The sequence below is a fragment of the Anabrus simplex genome, chromosome 5, assembly GCF_040414725.1.
Source record: "Anabrus simplex isolate iqAnaSimp1 chromosome 5, ASM4041472v1, whole genome shotgun sequence".
NCBI lineage: Eukaryota > Metazoa > Arthropoda > Insecta > Orthoptera > Tettigoniidae > Anabrus > Anabrus simplex.
Window position 1 is genome coordinate 29833243 of NC_090269.1, and position 24896 is coordinate 29858138.

General features: G+C 37.4%; 1 protein-coding gene across 4 annotated transcripts in view; it reads left to right on the forward strand.

Annotated features, from left to right (window-relative positions):
* Positions 1-24896, forward strand: part of Sgf29 (SAGA-associated factor 29) — a 93591-nt gene that overhangs the window by 23316 nt on the left and 45379 nt on the right. For 2 of the 4 annotated variants that reach the window (XM_067147919.2, XM_067147920.2), the window contains exon 3: positions 16080-16214. In XM_067147919.2, the coding sequence (XP_067004020.1) occupies positions 16080-16214 (135 nt within the window). The remainder of the gene's footprint in view (positions 1-16079; positions 16215-24896) is intronic. The other 2 variants (XM_067147921.2, XM_067147922.2) reach the window with 1 other exon arrangement.

Consider the following 24896-nt stretch of genomic DNA (forward strand, 5'->3'; position numbering starts at 1 on the left):
AGTGACTCCAAGAAAGAGCTAGCTCGTCACATCGACTCGTTCATTTCTAGCCAATGCCATGCCTCAGATAATCACGTGACGTACAGAAGCCGCTTTCTTTTTTTATAGGCTGCCCAGTCTAGCCTCTTCCCGCATTCAGTCAGTGCTCTGAGTGCAGTGGTTGTGGTCTGTTTGTTAGGTACGTTTTTGTGCCATAGTTCTGGCAACTTGCAACGTAACGAAACAATGAAATGAAATAAACAACATGTTATTGAGCAATACTTACCTGTTCACTTCCTGTATGCACTCATAATCTATGAAGGATGTAGGGCGTAGTATAGATCCAGTAGGTTAGGGGCAAATAAACGACACGAAGTTTGGGTTAACTAACCTCAACTAAGCACGAACAAACAGTTACTATCCAGAATACTGAATATACCACTCGGCAAGTAGAAACGGCGTAGTTTTATTCTGTCTGAAATAATTAAGAAATACTCTGACAAGTCCTCACCTGTTTCTTAAATGCGTTCGTAGTTATGAATTAACATATTGCCAAAATCTTTCGGTTTTACGGTACAGTGGATAAAATAATATACCGTAGTTTTAAATCGAATTAAGGCAAATAGAAAATAACACTAGTTTTGGCTTTAAAATATAGGCTAAATAACTCATACCAAAGTGTATACCGCAGTACATTTTCAAATAATTATTTATTGACGTGTAAGAAGTCCGACTCCTTAGCTGGTTGGTCAGCACTGAGGCCTTCGCTGCAGAGGGTCCCGGATTCAATTCTCGGCCAAGTCGGGAATTTAATTCTTCTGGCTCGGGAACTGGGTGTTTGTGTTTGTCCCAACACTTTCCTCTTCATATTCAGACAACACACCACAATACCAACCACCATAGAAACACGTAATATTGATTACATCCCTTCGCATAAGGTTAGCATCAGGAAGGACATCCGGTCATAAAACAGGGCCAGCCGGGCTGAGTGACTCAAACAGTTGAGGCGCTGGCCTACTGACACCAACTTGGCAGGTTCGATCCTGGCTCAGTTCGGTGGTATTTTGAAGGTGCTCAAATACGTCAGCCTTGTGTCGGTAGATTTACTGTCACGTAAAAGAACCCCTGCGGGGCTAAATTCTGGCACCTCGACGTCTCCGAAAACCGTAAATGTAGTTGGTGGGACGTAAAGCCAGTAACATTATTACTTATTATAAAACAGGGCCAAATCCACATTTGCGGAACAGTTCGCACCCACGAACCCACAAGTGTGGGAAAAGTGGTCGAAGAAGAAGAAGTAAGTTTAGATAGTGTAAGGAATGCCAATATATCGAGCATATACGAGTCATACGGTTTAATCGTTCTTGAAAAAAAAAATAGAAGAGAGTGTGACCATACTGTACACGAAAAATAGGCAAAATGCTATGCGTACTGTAGTATACTTGGTTATATGTACATTTGTGCTGATAGTAGTTTCCATTATTTTCGTTAAAGATCGCGTTTAATCAGCTATGTTTCATACGCTGCATGTTTCCAACGCGGAGTGTCGAAAGAGGATATTCTGATAACATCTTTTGAGTGAAATGTAAACTACGTGCACAGGAATAGAGATTCTTCTTATGCTTATCTGGATTGCCGGGGTCGAACGGAAGTATTGCCAATATCTCGAACATACGTCCCGTACGGTGCATTCAATCTTGAAAGACATCATTTTAAGGAGAATGGAAGTTAGGCAAAGTAATATTAGATGTCATCAATCAACACTGTATATTTGTGACACGTTTCTTCGTTACTGTGTATAAAACTTTATCATTGGATTAATTGCGAATGTTGCCAGCAATGTACATTTGTTTTATTCCAAGAGTAGCGTACCAAACTGTACACTGTGTTGCCATCTGTTGTGGAAAAGGTGAACTATCTCGCGCCTTCTCGCTCCTTCAAATAAAAATGGGAGTTATGATTAATCTAGAAAATGTAAAATCACGCTATTTTGGGCGTTTATGAATGGCTTAGTGGCTTAGTGTATACTATAGTAACTTACATCCCATTACATTCTTAAACAATTATTTATTAACGTGTAAGTATTGCCAATATCATGAACATATGTCTCGTCACGGTGCATTCAGTCTTGAAAAGCATCATTTTAAAAAGAAAGGAAAATGGGCAAAGTAATATTAGATGTTATACATTAATACTGCATTTTTGTTAAACATTTCTTCGTTACTGTATGTAAAGCTTTATCGTTAGATTATTTGCCAATGTTGCCAGGAGTGCATATATTAGTTGTTTATTTGTTTTATTTCAAGAGTAGCTTTCTGAACTGGACGTTGTGCTGCCATCTGTTGTGGAAAATATAAACTATTTGTGCTATATCGTTCGTTCCCGGAAGTCATAAAGAGCCGTCTGCCCTAAACCGGATGAACGAATGAACGAACGAACCTGGAGCGGAGAGCGGCCTCTGACTTCCTGGCTCGCTCCTACCTTCTCGCTCCCAAGAGTCGACTCTTTTGAATGACTCTCAGTTAGGAGCGGGAGCGAATGAGCTAGCTCCCTCAAAAGAGCTAGTTCGACCCATCACTACAGTACGATTCATGGCGCCAAGTTACTGGAGTCCTGTGTGATAAGAAAATTCCATTGCATCTAAAATCTAAAGTATACCGCACAGTGATTAGACTGGTGGCCTTTTATGGTTCTAAATGCTGGCCTATAACATTGAAGCACGAACAGGCACTTCATGCAATGGAAATGAAGATGCTGCGGTGCTCCAATGGCTTAACTCGACTAGACCATATCAGGAACGATGCTGTGCGGAAGAAATTTAAGATTGCCCCAATCACAGAGAAAATGCGTGAATCATGCCTGCGATGGTATGTACTCTGTAGCAGTAAAACCTCAGTTGCAAAGACTGCTCTTCAACTGAACGTGGAGGATCACCGACCTTGAGGGCAACCTCAAACACACTGGCTGGATAGGGTGAGAGATGACATGTGGCTCACCAAACTCAGCCCTCGGGATGCTATAGATCAATTGAAGTGGAGTAAACATTGCAAGAAGGCAGACCCCACATAAATGGGAAAATGCAAAGAAGTTGATGTTCTGTAAGAGTCCGTTTGTTTAGGTATGATAGAAGTTACATTTTAATGAAGAGCTTGTGTGAATCTAACTTCAAATAACATTCTGTTTGGCAAAGACAGTACTTTGAAGCTTAGCCGGCCATGGACTGCTATCATTGAAGTGTTGTGGAGTGCGTTATTTTTTATAACAAAGTGTATCAATTTGGTCGAAATAAACATTCACTGTATTAGGACGTGTTCAGATGTTAATTCTTCTTCGTCTTCTTCATTTCCTGTTTCCAGTCTTCTAAATCACGTTGTGAATCAATGACCTCCACAGCTGTCTATCTCTCCTCCACTCCCTTCCTTCCTCTAATATTTCTTCCACTTTTACTTCTCTCTTCTGTATACTCTCCCCATATACATCCACCTTGTTCTGGGCCTTCCCTGTTGTCTTCCTTCTATTATTTTCTCTGTAAATATTTGCTTTGGAACTCTATCCTTTTTCAGTCTCATCATTTGTCCATACCATTCGGCTTACTGGTCTCTATCTTGTCTTGCAGTTGAGGGAATTCAATTCTCTCTCAGATTTTTATGTTTCTGATTTTATCCCTTTGTGTCTTCTCAATTATTCCTCTAAGGAATTTCATCTCGGCTGCTTGGATTCTACTTACATCATGTTTTGTTGCTGTCCATGTGTCATGTGTTAGTGTGTAATACATTGAGTACAGAACTTTCTTGCATCTCTCTGGGATGTGCCGGTTCCACACAGTACCTCTCACGCATTGGTAAAACTCATTGGCTTGTTGGATTCTCTTTCCAATTTCATCATTCATTTTTCCCATCTTCTGCAAGTATATATACTCCCCAAATATTTAAAGCTTTTGACAACTTCTAATTGTCTTCCATTTACTTCAATATTCCCTTTTCCTTCTCTATTACCTCTCATCATCACTACAGTCTTTTACTTGTCCACACCTATTTTCATACCATATTCCTCTATCTCCTGATTCCGTACAGTAACTTGTTCTTGTACTTCCATTTCATTTCTCCCCATATCACTATGTCATCTGCAAAGATTAATGTTGTTGCCTCTTTGCTTTTTTTTTTAATTTTTTTTTTTTTATATACTCCTGTGGATTTCATCCATGATTGTGATGAAGAGTAGAGGGGATAATACACATCCTTGTTGAAGTCCTGTTTCTTACATTGAACCAGTTTGTTTGTCTGTCCTATCTTAGTCTTTACACTACGTACACACTTTTCATACATAGCTTTGATCAATTGTACATCTGCTCTGTCTATCTTCTTTTTTTATCAAAGCATCCCAGACCAGTTGCCATAGTACACTATTATATGCCTTCTCAGTATCTATAAATATCATCACTAAATCCTTCCTGAACTTCCATCTTTTCTCCATCATGTCCCTTAATGCAGAAATTAGTTCAAAAGTTATCTGTCTCTTCTAAGTCCGTACAATATTGCTCTTCCTCCATTTCCTTTTCTACTTTCATCCTCAATCTTCCCTCTGATATCCTCTCAAAGATCTTTGCAACAGGTGAAATGAGGGTGATTCCCCTATATTTACTATATTCTTTCTTACCACCCTTCCTCCAATCTTCCGGTACTTCTTTTTTTCTTTCATATCACTCGAAATAATCTATATATCCAATGTAAACCTACTGGTCATGTTGCCTTTATCATCTCTGTAGCTACCTCACCTACACCTGATGCTTTGCCACTTTTCATCTTACTGGGCGAGTTGGCCTTGCAGTTAGGGGCGCGCAGCTGTGAGCTTGCATCCGGGAGATAGTGGGTTTGAATCCCACTGTCGGCAGCCCTGAAGTGGTTTTCCATGGTTTACCATTTCCACAACAAGTCAAATGCTGGGGCTGTACCTCAATTAAAGCCACAGCCGCTTCCTTCCCCTTCCTAGCCGTTTCCTATCTCATTGTCGCCATATGATCTGTCTGTGGCAGTGCGACATAAAGCCACTGGAAAATTCTAAATTCCCATGGAGGGAATTAGAAATTTTTCACCAATAGAGCATGTCAAAAATGTCAAAAACATATCAAATGTAAGGCTTTTCAGGCGTTTGCTCTATTAACCAGCGTTTTGTCTTAGGTCTGACACTAGACTCATCAGAGTGGGATGTGTCAGACCCTACCCACTGACGCTGGGGTGTATGCAGGTGAACTTATCAGAAACCCTAGCAAAAGGAAAGCTTTTCATGTTTATAGCTCCTTCTAATTCCAACATTTTATATCTTCATTTTGGTTTCCTCTAATCATTTTTTCTTCATGTTTCTCCTCTTCCTCCAGTTCTTTGAATTTGATATTAAGTAATTGAGCAAAATACTCCTCTCATCGCTGGAGATTATCCTCTCTTTGTGTCAGAATTTGTCCTGTATCTGTCCTTAAAAATTTTATATCTTCTCCCATGTTTACTTTGCCTTTAACCAATCCATACAACACTTTCTTACTGTTCTTAACATATTTTTGCAAGGTTTCTGTGAGGTTATCCCAGCACTTCTGTTTTTTTTTTTTCTGTACAATATTTTGACATGCTTTCTCAGCTTCACGATACTTTTGCCTACTTTCTGTACTTCTGCCTCGTATCCAGCTCCTCCATGATTTTTTTTTTCTTTCGCTGCATCCCGTACTTTGTTATTCCACCAGGGTGTCTCCTTTTCCTTCTTTTTCCCGGATACTCTTATCATATCAAGTGATAAAAATCATTGCTATCCGTATTGAAGATACTGAATGTAGGATGCTAAAAGGTTAGTTTTTTCCACCTATTCAATACATATAAATTTTATAAATTAGGAATTTATTATTGATTCCACTTGAGACATGTTTCGCCCTTCATTGAGGGCATCATCAGTCAAAATATCACCTCAAGGTAAAAAATCAGGTAACTGGTTAGTAGTTGACAGTACAAATTAATACATATTATTAATACAATTACAAAAATTAAGTATGGGAAATAGTTGTACAAAAGTGATGGTTGAACATATAGGTTTATAGATGAAAAGTCAGCACCAATGCCTAAAATTAACATAGTAGAGTTCGGCAGTGGTGCTCTGGAGAAACAGTTGACGCAATCATAGGGAAATAAAAAGTTAAAAAATATTTACATTAAAACAATTAAGGGAGAAAAGGTGTGGTGTTCGGCGTCAATGTTTGTAACCAAAATTAATGTCAAAGGTTGGTAACTATACAGTATTTACATTGTTCAATTGAACAGTTGAAATAAAGTTTTAAAAATATTTACATTATAACATTCAGCGTAAATGTTTGTAATAAAAACTAATGTCAATAGTTGGTAACTATATAGTAATTACATTATCTAATTGGATAGTTGAGAATTTACAAATATATACATAATTACAAAAGAGCAGCTGGTGTGCAAGGATAAATTTTTTTTTTTTTTTTTGGTACCAAGTGCATCCTGATGTTTTAGAGGTTGGAAGAAGGAATTAGTATTGACATTTCAGAAATATGTAGAGCAGTTTAATTTAGTTAAAATCACCGGGGGTAGGGAAATATTTCATAGCCAAATGAGGTTTTATAGGCCTCAAGCTGGAAGTTTTTCAGTTGCAGTGCCGAGATCGGTACGGAGACTGGTCAGTGTGGATGGAGATTCATGGGTCATGGGTCATGGAATCAATAATAAATTCCTAATTTATAAAATTTATATGTATTGAATAGGTGGAAAAAATTAACCTTTTAGCATCCTACATTCAGTATCTTCAATACGGATAGCAATGATTTTTATCACTTGCAACGTCAAAGCCAACCAGGCTACAAAGAAAACCAACAAATACCTAAACCTCAAGGTAAAAATCGGCAAAATTTCAAAAGACATTAATTTCCTTAAAGAATGTGTTAAGCTAAATTTAGTACCTAAATTCTTGAGACCACTGCAAAGGAAAAGCATTCCGTTTCAAAACTCGACTATCACCCAAAACAAAGTCAACAACATCTGGTTGAAGGACGAGATTAAACAACTATACAGGAAAAAATCATTCTTAAATTTACAGCTTTATCGAACACATTTAACCCTTGCACAACACTTATCCCCTCTTGAATGGCAATCTTTCCTAAGACATACTGACAATAAATTAACCAACGTACTAGAGAAGAAACAGGACACATTAAACCTCAAACTAGCCCATCTGAAGGGAACCAAACCAAGCACATCAAACCACAATAAGAACAATAATACTACATCCATTATTTCAAACAACACCCCTACCACCATCAATTTGTCTGACACCACCTTCTGACATAGAAATGAACCTCCTAAACAGAGGCCTAAAACACAATTGGCCTAACCCCAATACTATCGATGACCTAACCACCACTATTGCAGAATTAGAATCCAACATTAGTAAACAGATCACCACAGAGAAACAAAATGACGTCAGACACGAAATAAAAAAGAAACTGCCCTCCCTAGTTAATGAGTTAAAAACCAACAAAAACACTACCCTCTCAAAACAAATCCATGCCTTAAAGACCAAAATAAACACCAATAACGTTATAGTAACGAAAGCCGACAAAAGTAACACAACTGTACTCATGAACAAACAGGACTACATCAAAAAAACTGAAGAATTCTTTTCCGACACAACCTACACCACCATCAACAAGGATCCTATACCAAAAGTACAACGCAACTTGAAAACCCTTCTCAAAAATTCAACTTTCCTCTTAAATGACCATGAAATCTTTAAACTAGTCAACATGAATCCAACTTTACCCACAGCCAAGTCCTTACCCAAAACCCACAAAAAAGACATCCCCATCCGACCAATTATCAACAGTAGAGGCAGTCCAACATACAAAACTTCAAGATTTCTACACTACTTTCTCAAAAAACACTACAAATTCAACAACATAAACCCCATCAAGAACTCAATTGACCTATGTCAAACCCTGAATAAATTTACACTGCAACCAAACCACATTCTATGTTCCTTTGACATCACCAACATGTATCCGAACATCCCAGTTCTCGAAACCATCAACATCATAAAAAACAACCTCTCCAAACACAGTGGACTAAGCAAAATAGAAATTGATGAGTTCATTAAAATATTAACCTTTATTTTGAACAGTAATTACTTCACGTTCAACAACAAGATTTACCATCAAAAGGGCTTAGCTATGGGAGACCCTATTTCTGGCATTCTAGCGAACATCTATATGGACAACTTAGAACACAATAAAATTATAAATTCCATCAATGGTATTCATCTTTGGCTCCGCTATGTCGACGACACACTAGTAATCATCGATAAACAGTGCAACAACAGCGACAACATCCTCACATTCCTAAACACTTTAGACAACAACATAAAATTCACAAAAGAAGATGAGGACAACGGCTCCATCAATTTTTTAGACATCAACATCACACGAATGGACAACGCATTTGAGTTTCGAATACACAGAAAACCCTCCTTCACCCCACTAACAATAAACAATAATTCCTTACACCCAAACTCCCATAAACAAGCCCCTTACTACAGTTTAATATACAGAGCTTTAAAAATTCCTCTTTCACCTACCAATCTGAAAAAAGAACTTGATTACATAACAGATATTGCCAAGTTCAATGGCTTCAACACCAACATGATCAACAAGATCATCAACAAAGTAAAACTAAAATTAACAACTAATCTTTCCCCAACAAAACCCAATAAACACAAATACGCAACTTTCACATACACTAATCCAGTCATCCACCAGATAGCCAACCCCATAAAAAAGCACGAAGTCAACATTGCTTTCAAAACGCAGAACACGAACCAGAACATATTTTTCAACCAGAACTCTGTCAACCCAAGAAGAAACCACTACGCGGGCTCAGGTATTTACAGACTCACCTGTTCACAATGCAACTCCTCGTACATCGGACAAACTGGCCGAAGCTTCCAAACCCGTTATTTAGAACACTACAATGCCCAAAAACATAATAAATTTTCCGCAATGAGCACCCACATGAGGGACACTGGCCACCACTTCACCACAATAGAACAAGACTTAACAATCCTAAAAAAAAGTCGAGAAAGGCAAACTAATGACTGAATTTGAGAACCTATACATCTATCTAGACCAACACTTCAACAAAGATAAAAACCTCAACGAGATAATAGATATAAAAAACCCCCTTTATGAACAAATTCCCACCTTACTACAAAAAATAAATTTTCAAGGCAACAACTTGTCTAAAATCTTCAATACCACATTAACTAACTCACCCAGCATGTCGACAATTACCCCCCTACCCCCCACCTCCCCCTTTCCGACCAATTCCCCCACACACAACGACAGCAAGCCCACACATCCTCCCACCCAAGCACCTCCCCCTCCACCACGACCCCACCGATACAACACGAGAAATAATAACCACTCGACCTTCAAAAACAATACAACACCCAACACAAGCAAATAACATTCATCACATTAACAAATAGGCATCAATATTATCCGCGTAACTTTCGGTTCCTTATACCCCCGCCCCCCTCTTTTTATAAACCAACACTACATCAACCTGCACTCCCAATACACAACAAGCTCGCCCCTCCACTCTACCTTCCTCTATTCTGACAGCTCACCTTTGCGCATGACTCCGCCCATGCCCCTCCCCCCACCAAAAGCTCTCCACCCCAAAAGCTCTCCACCCCTCCCGCCGCCATTGCTAACCGCATGTGCGTATTACCGACTGAGCCTCCTTCTTAGTCCACCAATACTCATCATCACTTTTGTACAACTATTTCCCATACTTAATTTTTGTAATTGTATTAATAATATGTATTAATTTGTACTGTCAACTACTAACCAGTTACCTGATTTTTTACCTTGAGGTGATATTTTGACTGATGATGCCCTCAATGAAGGGCGAAACATGTCTCAAGTGGAATCAATAATAAATTCCTAATTTATAAAATTTATATGTATTGAATAGGTGGAAAAAACTAACCTTTTAGCATCCTATACTCTTATCATATGTATCATCTGCACATTTCAGCATTCCTTGTTTGAACATGGCCCATTCCTCTTCAACACTGACAACCTCTCCTGTAGGAATTTGTTTTTCTTGGAACTTCTCTTGTGCTCCCCTGCCATCTTAATTTCCAAACCTGTCGGGCTGAGTGGCTCAGACGGTTGAGGTGCTGGCCTTTGACCCTAACTTGGCAGGTTCGATCCTGGCTCAGTCCAGTGGTATTTGAAGGTGCTCAAATATGTAAGCCTCGTGTCAGTAGATTTAGTGGCACATAAAAGAACTCCTGCGGGACAAAATTCCGGCACCTCGGTGTCTCTGACAATAAAAAAAGTAGTTAGTGGGACGTAAAGCAAATATTATTATTATTATTATTATTATTATTATTATTATTATTATTATTAATTTATATACCTTTATTTTTCTTTCTCTTCTCTCTTTTAAATTCACTATTTTACCAAGTCTTAATTTAGCTACTACAGTTGTATGGTCTCCTTCAAAATCTTCCAATAGCTTCCAATTGTCTGCATTTCTCTCTCTCTCTCTCTCTCTCTCTCTCAGCTAAAATCAGGTCAGTCATTGTTTTTGTTCTCCTCTGCCCCCATCCATATCTGGTTATGGTTTGGCCGTTCTTCTTTCTGAACCATGTGTTGCCTGCTCTTAACCCATTCATGTCACAATATATGGCTTCATTGTTCACTGTAGAATCAGATTTAATTTGCTTTCCCATAGTTTGAGCGTACCTGTCACACAAAAACATGCATACAATTTTAAAAATGCAGATAATTCGCTCAAATTTTTCATTCATATCACTGAAGGTTATGACTTATCCATTCTTTGTTCTTTGAGTGACTGCTGGCTGCGGTTCAAATGTTTCATGTGAAATAATTTCAAAAAAGAGCAGGTATCACTATGATTCATTTGTGTCACCGACCATGCGCATTTGGAAGAACCTGGTGTGGCACTTTCACTTTCTTCAATATTCTGCTCACTTCAGCAACGGTCACTGTTGTTATCACTGTCCTCAAACTCTGATTCTTTTTCCAGAACACCATTATTGCCATAATTGCCATCTAAAACAATGTCTACAAGTGCTTTCATTCTCTTATACCCCCTGTAGGGGGTGGGGGCAGATGAAGACCCACAGGTACACAATAGGTTTGTGATTAGTAGCAACAAAGGGTGAAACAGTATTTGTTTTACAGTACCCGCGATTAGTACCATTGTGAGAAACCCCACAGGTCTGTGATTAGTACCATTATATGAGCAACACCGTTTCAATAATTGCATATACCAACAGGATGGCTTAGCTATGGGATCACCAGCTTCAGGAATTTTAGCTGAGATATTTATTGACCATTTAGAGCATACAGCAATTAACAACAACAGTGACTTCGCGAACATAAAATTTTGTGCCAGATTTGTGGATGACACACTCGTTATCCTTGATGAAGGAATTACTGATGCAGCCACCACTCGTAGCAAATTAAACAATATTGATCCGCAGATAAAGTTCATTCTGGAATCTGAGATAAACAGAAGCATAAATTTTCTGGATCTCACGTTAAACAGACTTCCTTCATCAATAGAATACGAAATTTATAGAAAACCAACACAGACAGCCACTACTATCGAGAAAAAATCTTTTCATCCCAAAGCACACAAGTATGCTACCTGCAACAGTATGGTAGACAGGGCATTCAGTATACCACTTAATACAGTAAATATAAATAAAGAATTGAATACAATCTGCTTCATAGCGAAATATAACGGTTACGACAATGCATTTATAGAGCGCATTATCAACAAATGAAAATATCGCCTTAATTCAACTCTAACTAGAGAGAAAACTAAACCTGATTATTATTCAACCTTCACGTTCACAAAGATATTTACGTTGTTACAAATATTCTGAAGAAACACAACACCAAAATCGCATATCAGATTAACAATAGAAATATGGATATCATATATACCAGCTCAGTTAACAAGACTAACATTTACCAAAAATCGGGAGTCTACAGATTCCAATGTCAAACCTATCAATCCTCGTACATTGGTCAAACAGGGAGGAACTTCAAAATCAGATACATGGAGCATGTAAATGCTACAAAACATAATAGATACTCGACAGTTGGCCAGCACATTCAAGATTCAAAGCATAGCTTCAGTAACATACAACAAGATATAGAGGTGCTCATGAATATGGACAAAGGCCCTATTCTTGACGTCGCAGAAAATTGCTTCATTCACTTAGACCATTTCTTCAACTTCAATTCGAATCTGAACGAAATCTCAGAAATAACTAACATTCTGTTTGATTTTTTAGTTAAAGTATTTAAGTATTTTAATCTTCCTAATAGGAGGTCAATATTTAGCGCGAAATACAGTTAGCTATCACGTTACAAACCCCCACCACACTGTTCACAAGACCCACCTTAAACCTACTACTCCCCTAACAAGATCTTTTTCTTCTCCCCCAATCTGCATTCTCCCCTCCAGACCTACCACATATAACATTTTATATCTCCTCCTCATAAGACTAACGTCTTTTACCACTGACTGATTTCATATAAATCAGTATTAAAATTTTATCAGGTATAAATTACATACCAAGTGATTCCAATAAGTTCTCGACGTTCTGGTTGACGCATAGCAAGTGTGAGTGTTTTAAATGACTCTTCACTTTTGAAGCCTGTCGGAGCCTTCTATTGAACGGATCCACAAAGACTACATATCGAAGAACCTTCTTTTATTCTTTGAATAGTGAGAGACTACATGCATACTTCAATGTGTCACTGCGCCAGATTTAATTATTATGCCATTGCTCTTCTGTTATGGCGATTTATCTTAACACATGGTCTGAATGGACGGTTAAAGTCTTTTAATGAACATATTTCAATGTGTATCCACAATAGTTTTGATTATTATGTCATTGCTTATATATTTGTGATTTATTTTATGGCTGATGATGACATTTTAAATGTCAAAACCGGTCCCATGTTAAATAATAATAATAATGTTATTTGCTTTACATCCCACTAACTACTCTTTTACGGTTTTCGGAGACGCCGAGTTGCCGGAATTTAGTCTTGCAGGAGTTCTTTTACGTGCCAGTAAATCTACCGACATGAGGCTGACGTATTTGAGCACCTTCAAATATCACCGGACTGAGCCAGGATCGAACCTGCCAAGTTGGGGTCAGAAGCCCAGCGCCTCAATCGTCTGAGCCACTCGGCCCGGCCATGTTAAATAAAAGTTATTAGTAACATCAACACGTAATTAGTATTGAATAGGTTGATCCTAATAGATATCTCATCTCTAGTACCCAATATGGGAGGAACACAGAGATTAATACACCTAGGTGAGAAACACAATAGGTCTGCGTTACCTGTGCGACGTACAATACTTGTGAGTAGTGCTATAATGTGTGGAACACCGTGAGTCTACGCTACTTTTGATTAGTACCGCAACACGACAAATACCATGGTTCTACTTTACTAGTGATAAGTACCATTATGAGGTGCCGTTGGCCTGGATTTTGGATCCCCTTAGACGACAACAACAAGCATCCTTGATTCAGGATTGTGCTTTAGAAGCAGTCCCTTGGTCAGTAATACTATTGTTTATGATAGTTTCTGGGAAAGTGGGGCATTGCGGGTTGGATCCACTGATTGTTTTAAATTCATATCTATCCATTTATTCTTCATCATCACGTTTTTTATTCTGGTCAGTGAATGATTTAGAACTTTCAAATTCTCATTATATTTCGTCTCATTTCGTAACATTAGGGGCCAGTGAGCTAGATGTTAGGCCCCTTTAATCAACAAGCATCATCATCATCATCATCAATCTCGTCATTGCCGCGAAGCTGATTCTACTGTATAATGAATACTGAATACCAATTAAAATAAACTGTTATTCAACAGTCCCAGTCTCACACAGAAATACAGACAGCATTGTTTACCAACAGTACATGCCTCTAGTTCCTTACAGTTTGTATTGTTAGAAATTATATTGCAAAGGGAATCTAATATACGAAGATAAGCGAGGGACTGCATCATTGCGAGCTGAGCTCCTCGTTCAATTCGTGCAGCAAAACACCGCACGCGACCACAGCTCGTCATATGATGAGAATGGGTTAATCTATTCCTGTCACAAAAATCTAGTAGTAACTCTCCTTCTGAATTTTTATTTCTATAACTGAAAGAACCAGTTATTTCTTCTTTACCTTACCTGTCTGTCCCTATGTGGTCATTCATTTCTCCCATTATCACCACACCGGGCGAGTTCGCCGTGCGGTTAGGTGCGCACGGCTGTGAGCTTGCATCGGGTGATAGTGGGTTCGAATCCAACTGTTGGTAGTCCTGAAGATGGTTTTCCGTGGTTTCCCAATTTCACACCAGGCAAATGCTGGGGCTGTACCTTAATTAAGACGACGGCCGCTTCCTTCCAACTCCTAACCCTTTCCTATCCTATAGTTGCCATAAGACCTATGTGTGTTGGTACGACGTAAAGCCACTAGCAACAGCATTATCACCACTCCTTTATCTTCAATGCACCTCCCCAGTTCCTCCAAGAACTCTTCTAGACTCTCTTCTGCATAACCTGTCTGAGGTGCATATACTTGGATAAAATTTTGCACTCCACTCTCCAGGCCATGTCTGATTTTCATAATTCTGTCGTTAACCTGGTAGACCTTCTCTACAAACTATACCAGGTTTCCCTTCACAGTAAAATCTAGTCCATTATTGCAGTTTGCACCTCCACTCCAAAACAACTGAAATCCCTTCTCAGGCTTGAAGAGATGTTCAGTACAGAACGAAAATGGGCAAGCACATAGCAGTGCATTCCGAACCCACAATATTGTATCAGTTTAACCAAATACAGCTGCAAAACTTGTGTATAAAAAGAGACAAAAAGCAAAAAAAACAATCTCATAGCAAGTCAGTTGGTACATGTGGTATTAAAAACATATATCAAAATAAGAAACCTCACTGACGACCACAAAATATCAAAAACAACAAAATTATCTGGTTAAACTCATCCCAAAACATTAAAGATTATCATAACAATGAATGTAAACATTATAGCTGAATACACACCATGAAGGATACCAAAACAAGTATTGGAGGCTAAGATAGAAGGAAAGAGGGCAAGAGGGAAGCCTAGAGCAAGATGGATAGACTCTGTCAAGAACAGCATAAGAGCAAGAAGACTGGACTGGAATACAATTACTGAAGAGGACTGGTGGAAGGAGAGGCATGGTAGAGAAGTGCCATCAACACCCTGACCTAGCAGGAGCTGGACAACGGGAAATGAAAATGGTGATGATGCATCATGAAAAGAAACTATCAAAATGTTGTTCACTGTATCAAAAGTAAAACCATTGGTGGTAAAAAATCAAGTAAATGCCCTTCAAATTGTCAAAAAATTTGTGATTCATCCAATTACTTAAAATTATAATCAAGCAAATGCCCTTCAGATTGTCATAAAATGAGTGATTCTTCCAGTTATTTACTTTAAAAAATTTTAAACAAGCAAATTCCCTTCAAATTGTCATAAAACACGTGATTCATCCAATTATTCACATTTTTGTATCAAATATAGAGAGAGATTCCTCCTAGGTGCTCCACCTTCTAAACTGCTCGATACAATTTTTATTATTATTTTATCTGTAGAAGACCAGTGAGACCTGAGAAACATTAAAATCAATAATTGAGTAATTTACGTAGTGAAATCAAGCAAGCGTTAGAATGATTTGTCAGGTAAAAATAAAGAAGACCTAATTAGTCATTTTTGTCTTAAAAGAACAATATTTGATACAATGGATGGACGGATGGATTTTTATATTGATATCTTAATGCTGTTGGAGAGAAACTGTATTGAAATGATTTTTTAGTATGTGTAGACCTTCTGTTTTTGTCATGTGAACATAAAATGATGATTTTAATTTAATAATTTGTGATGTATGATTATAGCAATAGAGTGAAAATTTATTCAGTAGGTAGAAAACTCAATTTTGTTTATTTTTAGGAACGTTTGAAAGCTTTATATCGTCTGGTGCATGAAATTCAGGAAGAAAGAGTACGCAGTGAGTATAATCTGAACAACATAACCAAAGCTCATGAGAAAATCAGTCAAGAAGAAAAAGTTTCTCCTTATTACCAGGTAATGTGTTGAAACCATTTCCATTATTTACTGATTTTTATAAAGAAAAGGATGTTTCCATGTAACTTTTTTAAAAATTTCTTGTGGCCATGGTTTCATTTGCTCTAAGCCTTTAAAATGTGTACATTTTTGACAACACCAGTATTTGTAGAGGGCTCTTGACCTTCCATTGATCAGTGATGAAAGAGTATCATCGTATCAGCCATATATTGGTGAAGATGACAAATTCTTATCAAGTACCGGTAGTTAATTCATTTTCTATTTTTACCAAATGGAGACATTTTTACTTCCTTGATTTCCTTTTACTTTGTTGCAATGGTAGCCATTTCTTTACAGTTTCAACTTAGTTAATCTATAACCATAGCGTATTGAAAGAGGAAGTGAGTGCTCTCTTGTAGTTAATAGGCGGTGGCAGCAGACTGCGCTAGTGTAGCTATGGGTGAACAGCGCTGCTCACGTTAATACAATATACAAAACGTACACGAAATAAATTCTCTAAGATTTCCAGTTGCCAGAATGTCCTTTGAATTATTCCCTTTCATGTGCCATGTGTGTACAATCCAGGAATATTTGAATAGAGGAAGCTGATAATCACACTAATTTAATGGCTTAATGTTATCCTCTGAAAAGACTTGAACATCAGTAATTCTGAAATGACTTACAAAGTATTGAGATATAGTTGAAATTATTACGCATTTCACATTATCTAATACGTATACAAAAAGTTTTAACTCGCCCTCGAAAGCGTTAGTTGTCCGAAACCTTGGAGAAAAAAAAGTTGTAATTCACCTCTTTGCCTTTATACAGCCAAAGAATGTTATGGTGGAAATAATTATGTATGAACTTCAAAATATGCACGGAATCAGAAAATGCCCACACTCGCCTTTGATGATTTGCCGGGTTTTCAATGGAGCATTTTATTTTATCATTCTTCCCTGAAATTTCCAAATTCGTCCACGCCCTTTTATTACACCGACTTCCATCACACGTAAAATCCATTACTTTCACTCCAGCTTGTTCCATTTGAATTATGACCTGAATTATTATTTTTGACAATAGTTCTCCAGGAGTTACAATTTTGCTAGCGTACACTGCTACAGGCTGGTTCCAGCTGTACAACAAAGGGACAAACATAAATACAAGCACATGATTGGCAAGGATGTTCTTCTTGTCGTAGGGAGTTTCGTCTCCTAAATCAACAAATCCGTCAACTATCTCTCAATTTCACTTCATCAAAAATCAGTATACTTAGTCACTTGCTTTCGTCTTGCTCGTTTAAATAAAAATCTTTAATTGCATTCACGGCATTTCCATTAATACCATAATTACATTTTAACCTTTTGCATAGTCGTCTCAAATTAGTTTCGGTAGGGAGAGGAAGTTACTAGTGTTTCAAACAATGTCGGCAACCCTTAGGAGATTTGATTTTCAAAAGCAAACCATCTAATATAAATTCATTAGAATAGCGCATACCTTTCGGGCTGGTGCTACATTTTTTATAGCATTGTGTCCACAATTATGTTTTGTTTCTTGCTAAGGAACTTAAGACTGTCTTCAGCTTCACTTGACACATTGACTTTATTTGCAATCTGCTTTAATTTAGCTCGGCATGCAACTAATTTCTTTTTGGTTCTAATTAAATTCCTACCAAGGTTTTTAACTTGTCTACTCAAATTTAGAATAGTTCTAGAAGCATCAACATCACTATCAGATACTTCACAGGGCAAACTGAGACCAGTTCTTTTATTTTTACATTATCGTCACTATTAAGTATTTTAGATGTTGAGGGAAAATTTAGTTGATTACATTCTAAGCTACTACTGTTAATAATGTCATTGCCAACATGTTCTCTGAGTAACTCTTGTTTTAATGGGGATTTTCGAATTTTCAGGGACTTGTTAAAATAGGACAGTAAGTTAGGAAAAATGTGAGGGACAGCTCCTGGCTTTAAGCTCCACCTTATTCTTGGAATTTCAACTTTTTCCCCATTAATAATAAACGAGTCTACCTTTACAATAAGATCTTCCGAAAAATGACACTCACAAATCCTAGACTTACGTAAGCTGCATGTCTTTTCTTGGAATCGCTCTAGCCCACTGAGAGAAATGCTCCTCATTTTACCTTCACCTGACCTGTAAGCAAATCGACACCCGGGCACAAAGCACGACAGCATTTTCACACTCACTACATTCCAAAATATAATTATTACACCCAAAAAACTCACTCCTGCTACAAGTAAAAACGTGCGCATCAAGTATAAACAATGCCATCTGTTCACCCAAAGCAATCGTTGCGCTGCAGTGGCAAATCTCCGCACTGTAGCCACTAGTTTCTCCATTGCTATAATGGGAAGCGAGTCGAAGTGCTCTCACTTTCTCTTTCTATTCGCTATGCTATAACTATGAGGTTTTCCAGTCTGTTGAAACTAATGCAGTTTAAATAAAATTAAATACCTGAACAGGAAAATATTTAATAACAGATTCTACCTAAAAAATTAATTAAAAACACAATAACATGTTTGAAAGAACACCATGAGATTGTTTTTTAAAGAATTGAATATTATGATCAAGTGTAAAAATATTTTTGTCAAATTTCTTCTCAAACCTTCCTATTAATTGTTGAAATGTTTCAACTTATCGTAATGTTGTACTACACCTGTGCTTTCTCTCTCCTCACTGGTCCAACTAGGCTTGCATTGCGCCATTCCTGGCATCACATCATCTCTCCACGGTATTTTAACACTGTTTTGATAACACCCTGCTCAACTGAGTGAAAACAGTTAAATATGTGGTGTTGTGGTACTGCTTTCACACTTTTCCACCTTGTGTTAAGTCAACTAGACGTTGCAGCAACATCTTCAGCTGAGGTGAAAAGAACTGTTACACCCTTTATGGAATTTCTGGTGCATTAAAAAAAAAACTGCTTGGCACAAGACACAACATATTGACATGATTTTACTAATTGCCTTCCATTTCATTTAATCATTCCTCTGGCTGATAACCTAGATGTTAGGCACCTTTAAGTGCCAAGCAAGTAATAATTCCTCGAATACCATCTACAGCTCCCTTATTATAATCTATTAACTTCATTGTCCGTATTGATGGTTAAAGTATTCGCAAATATAAAGACAGGAACTTTCCACCTAATCAATACATTTATTTTATTATAAAGTACCAGTACTTAAAACATGCTAATATGTCAGTGATTGTCAAAGATGAGTTTATGTACTAGTTTTAAAATAATCTTCTACCAGGGTATTCATGACAAGAGAATGATTGTGAGTAGCATTATCAAGTTTACATGAGATCCTTATTGGTGCATAAAATGTCTCCTAAGAGCTCCTTTGAAAGTGTGAATAGCACTTATCACTTTGATTGTTTCAGGAAGGAGTAGAAATAATTCACCCTTTGACACCGTCTGCACGAGAGATAAAGAGTTCTGATAAATCGAAAGAAAAAAGAGTGTATCCTGAAACTATCAGAGGGATAAGTCCTATTCACACTTTCAAAGGTGCTCTTAGGAGACATTTTATGCACTTATAAGGATCTCATGCAAACTTGATAATGCTACTCACAATCATTCTATTGTCACGGATGCCCTGGTAGAAGATTATTTTAAAACTAGTACTTAAACCCATCTTCGACAATCGCTGACATATTAGCATATTTTAAGTACCTTATAATAGAATAAATGTATTGATTAGGTGGAAAGTTCCTGTCTTTATATTTGCGAATACAGCTCCCTTGCCAAGTGACGTTTCAAGAAAGTTCCACAATCCATCAACTCCAAAATCCAGGAGAAAGTAGGTTAAATTAAGAAGAGTGTAGCAATTCTAAATTGCTCTGCACAGCAATCGGAAAAGATATGGACATGTTTAAGGTTAGGAAACTCTGCTTGAAGACCCTCAGTAATGATTTTCATCAAGACCCAGACACTGTGCTTGTTATGATTCATGGTATATAATTTCATCTTGCCTCATCCCCAACCCCGTATCAGGAAACAGGACTAAGGGGTATGTATGCATATATACCATACAGTCATGTCAGAAGCACTACTGTAACTTACAGGCTATTATTATAACTTAAAATTGTATCGTACAAATGTACAATATATTTTAGACAATCCATTTCAAACTTCCACTCCCCATAAGTTTGTAACATTGAGTTCCTCTGGTGTTTCTTTTAGGGTTATTCATAAAACATGCATAGGAACACAGTCTGCACTCGGGTAAATGAGATGTTGTCTGCTCTACTCCACAATTACACCTGACAGGCTCAGCATGGTAACTTCACTTCCAAAGATTGCTTTTGCACCTCATAACACTCAAGCATAACCTATTGAATGACTTCCATGTCCACATCTCTGTAGGCCAGGAGAAAAAGTTTCATTTGGTGTCAGCTAATCCATTGTACTATTGTACCTTGCACATCACTTGTCAGTTTCGAGCTTGCTGTGGTGTGTCTGCTAGTGCTTCTGTTGACTTAGGAAACTTTTCTGTGATTTTAGTCAAGGTCATGCTGGCTAGTAGCCATATTGCATCACGGAAAACCTTTGGTGTGTTAGTGTGACGTTAAGCCAATAGCAACAAAAAGATGATAATGTTATAGAGTTAGTGTTATTTTATAATACTTTTGTTGTGTATTGTAGAGTTACAGCTAATTTATGTTACTTATGATGAAATTAAATGCTGTTTATAAACTTGGTCTATGAAAAGACAAAAAGTGTTTAACAACAAGATACAAAAATAAAAGATTCTTAATAAGTGCCATCTGTTACTGTTAATATGAATGAAGTATTTGGCCTAGTGCATATGCCAACTTTTACTAAATCTCAACTGCAGAAAATGTCTAAAATCATCTTACTTATTTTTGGTGTGGATTTCTTCAATATAAAAGATATCAAGATTAAAGAATTTTGAGACTTCATTCTGGAACCAAATCCCAGGGGTGTTTTAAATTGTCAGTTGTAGCTAAAGGATTTTTATATAATGAGAGAGATAAGTAGGTCTGACAATGATGTCATGCATAATAAGTAGGCTAATTTCTTAGACATACAGTAGGCTGTGGCATGTTGCATGAGATCAAGCAAGTTGGTTACATGGTTCATGTCAGGTAGCTGTGAGCTTACATTTGCTAGATGGAGGGTTTGAATCATACCGTGGAAACCTGTATTATCTATGAAACAGTCCTACTTGTCGCAAACCATGGTATGTTTTTCATGTATAAGGGGCAGTCAAATGAAAAACCGAACACCCGCTACAACGTGGCCATGGAATGGTTTTATTCAAAAGTAGTTACCAAAAGCGTTAATACATTTAACCCACTGGGAGACAAGATGATCAATTCCAGTTTTGTAGAAAGAGGTAGGTTGCTGACGGATCCACGGTCGCACCCACTCTTGCACTTCCTCGTCCGAATGAAACCAGTGCTTATGAATGTCTTTTTTCAGGTCGCCAAAAATGCGAAAATCACAAGGTGAAAATTCCCAACCAAATCACTGAAGCGTAACCTTCGCTAGATTGAAAGTGTTGGGGCGAACATTATCATGCAACAGAATGATTTCATCCAGCAGCTTTTCAGGGCATTGTTGCAGTTTCTGCAAAGTGTCTTCATAGCGCTGCGCCACCAGAAAATGAACCACATTTCTCTGCTCTTCTTTACTTGGCTCCATTTCCACAGCTGAACGAACATACTAGACCAGTCTGTGCATATACAAAGACATAACCTAACAATTGCATGCACCTGTGGGTTGTCACTTTGCAGTTCTCCTACCACAGCGATGGCAGTATCGATACATAACAACAGTGTTGCCACCTTTTGTGTGGAATGTGTGTTAGGGGGGGGGTGTTCGGTTTTCATTAGACTGCCCCCGTATATATTACTCAAATATGACCTTACAATAATTAGTTAATTAAAGATGTTTTTCAGTTGTAAGCAAATATTTATGTATTCTTTCAAAAATTTCAATCTGGTCCACGAAGGGCACGAGGAGAAGACTCCCTAGGCCTTGCAAGCCTAATACCTTTGGAGTCAGAAGAAAACAGGAGTTGACCAAGAGAGCTTGGAAAGGGAAGATTAAAATGAGGAGACTAGTACAATTAAGTGGAAACAGTGCCAGACTCAGCTAGGGTTCTGTTGTTGCCACCCATGCTCCCAAATTGAGAACCCCTGGGGCCCCACTTACGCCAGCCAGGGGATAGCACAGATGTATTCTGCTGCCCCCACCCTCAGGGAAATTAAAGTTACAGGCTGTTTAAGTTGAATAAGAGCCAGTCTATTTGGAAGTTGAGTGTGAGAAACTAGGAAGGAAATGTTACTGTATGTTACAGTTTTAAGGTTCGAGTTGTTGAAGCAGTTGATCTTTAAGTCCTATCATGTTATCATTGCATAAAATTAATTTCATTGCAAAGTCCATATTGTCAATAGTATACTTTTTCAAGGTACAGTCAAAGGTTCTGCCTTTACAATACTAAAAAAGGATGTTTAATTAGGGTGACAGTAACAATTGTCGGGACATGTTTTATCCTTCTTTTTGGACATCATCAGCCGGAAATACTTGTAAGGTAAGTAAGATAGGTCACAAATACACAGTAAAATACGATTCAGGTTACTGAATATGTTAAGTTAAAATCTATATATATATATATATATATATATATATAAAACAAGAGTTTTGCACGTACATTGCTCAGAATTTAAAAAGGACGGTATTTCTGTACCAATAGTTAGAATTCTTGCTTTATTTTCCTCCTAATTCAATACATAAAAATGTTTATTTTCTCTAGAAGGACATTTTATTATAATACAAACATTAACAGGGATATGTTTCGCTTGTTATATCGAGCATCTTCAGCCTTTTTAAATGATCATCTTTACATTGAACCTTCTTATAATTAATTTGTTCGTTAAAATTGTTTTACATCCATAAAATATTATGACTAAATAACACATAATTAAAAAGAATTAACAATTAAAATATATCTGTGATGGACTAGACATTGATCATAAAATATTGATATCCAAGTCATAGTAATGTTCTAAACAACTAAGATTTGGCTAAAAAAAAATTCTTGTAGGTTCCCAGTTTTTTCTAACACTATTTAGTGCTAAGGTTTTTTTTTTAAATTAGTGATGTTAGAAGATTAAACTTGCGATGTTTTTCTCCTTTGTTGTATTTTCGTTTTAGTTGAGAAACCACAACATTATTAAAAGATGCGCATTGAAGGTTTACTGAATACATCATGTTAGTAGTTTTCACCGATCTTCATCGGATTTGAGTTACAAGAATTGTAACTGTTAGTAGTAAGTTGAATACGGGTAAAAAGCGTGGAAATAGTTTCATGCAATTTCTGTATCAGTCGTGTCCACAGTAATGAGGAAATTTCTGTCTGTCTATATATATACATATATAAATGTATGTACACGCATCACGAGAAAAAGGCTGAAGAGAATTTAATGAAAATCGGTTTGTAAAGTCGGGGAATAAGTCGCTACAGTCTAGGCCATAAATAATTGTATTCACGATGATAAAAATGGTAGTTTGAGGGAAGACCTAAAATTTAATTCTCAAATATTTATGTTATTAGTGGTCATATCTTAATAAAAATCTGTATGCAAAGTCAGGAAATAATTCGCGACAATCTAGGCTATACATAACTGTATAACAGAATTCAATTAAAATCAGTATGTAAAGTCGGAGAATAAGGAACTACAGTCTGAGAATTTTATAAATCACAGAGTCGAAAGAAAACTAAATATGAAGGCCTAAAATATAAAAAGATCATAAAATTGATCAACAGGAACATTACATTGACCATTGTTTGTTGTGATGTGCTTTGTGTCTTCTGTGGCCACTCATCTCCGATAGATAGAATTACTGCTTTGTACCAAGTATTTTTTTTATTTGCTTTACGCTGCCTCGATACAGATAGGTCTTATGGCGACGATGGGATAGGAAAGGGCTAGGAGTTTGAAGGAACCGGCCTTGGCCTTAATTAAGCTACAGCCCCAGCATTTACCTGGTGTGGAAATGGGAAACCACAGAATACCATCTTCAGGGGTGCCAACAGTGGTGTTCAAATTCACTATCTCCCAGATGCAAGCTCACAGCTGCGTGCCCCTAACCACACGGCGAACTCGCCCGGTCGTACTGAGTGTAATAGCCTGTCTGAACATTGATGTAACAGCCTGTCTGAATATTGACGGAAAGTAGCTGGCGAGTTAGACAACTTTCTTCTTTAGCATGCTATTCCTCTGGTTTATATATTTACTGATGATACTGATATGTAACACACTGGTTCATCATACCATTCGAGCTATTCAATCCCTACTCTGAGGCACTGATTGGAATGAGCAGTGTACATATTTAACTGAATAATGGCAGAAGAGTGTTCACGACAGTCTGCGGCCTGGTCATTCCAGCTCTGGAACTTTGGACTGTTAGATCAGCACCATAGTACTGTTCGTTAAAAGTGAGATAATGTGTGGTTTTTCATGGGATTGAGTATTTTATATGATACCATTGCTTTTAAATGCTACATTCCTACTAACGTTTTTGTAATGACCTATGTTGACTTCAGTTAGGAAAACTACAAAGTCAGTCTTTCTGAGAATCCCATAGCGAAGCATGGGTACATCAGCTAGTACATGATAAAATTTGAAGAATGTTTTTAAAATGCTGGAA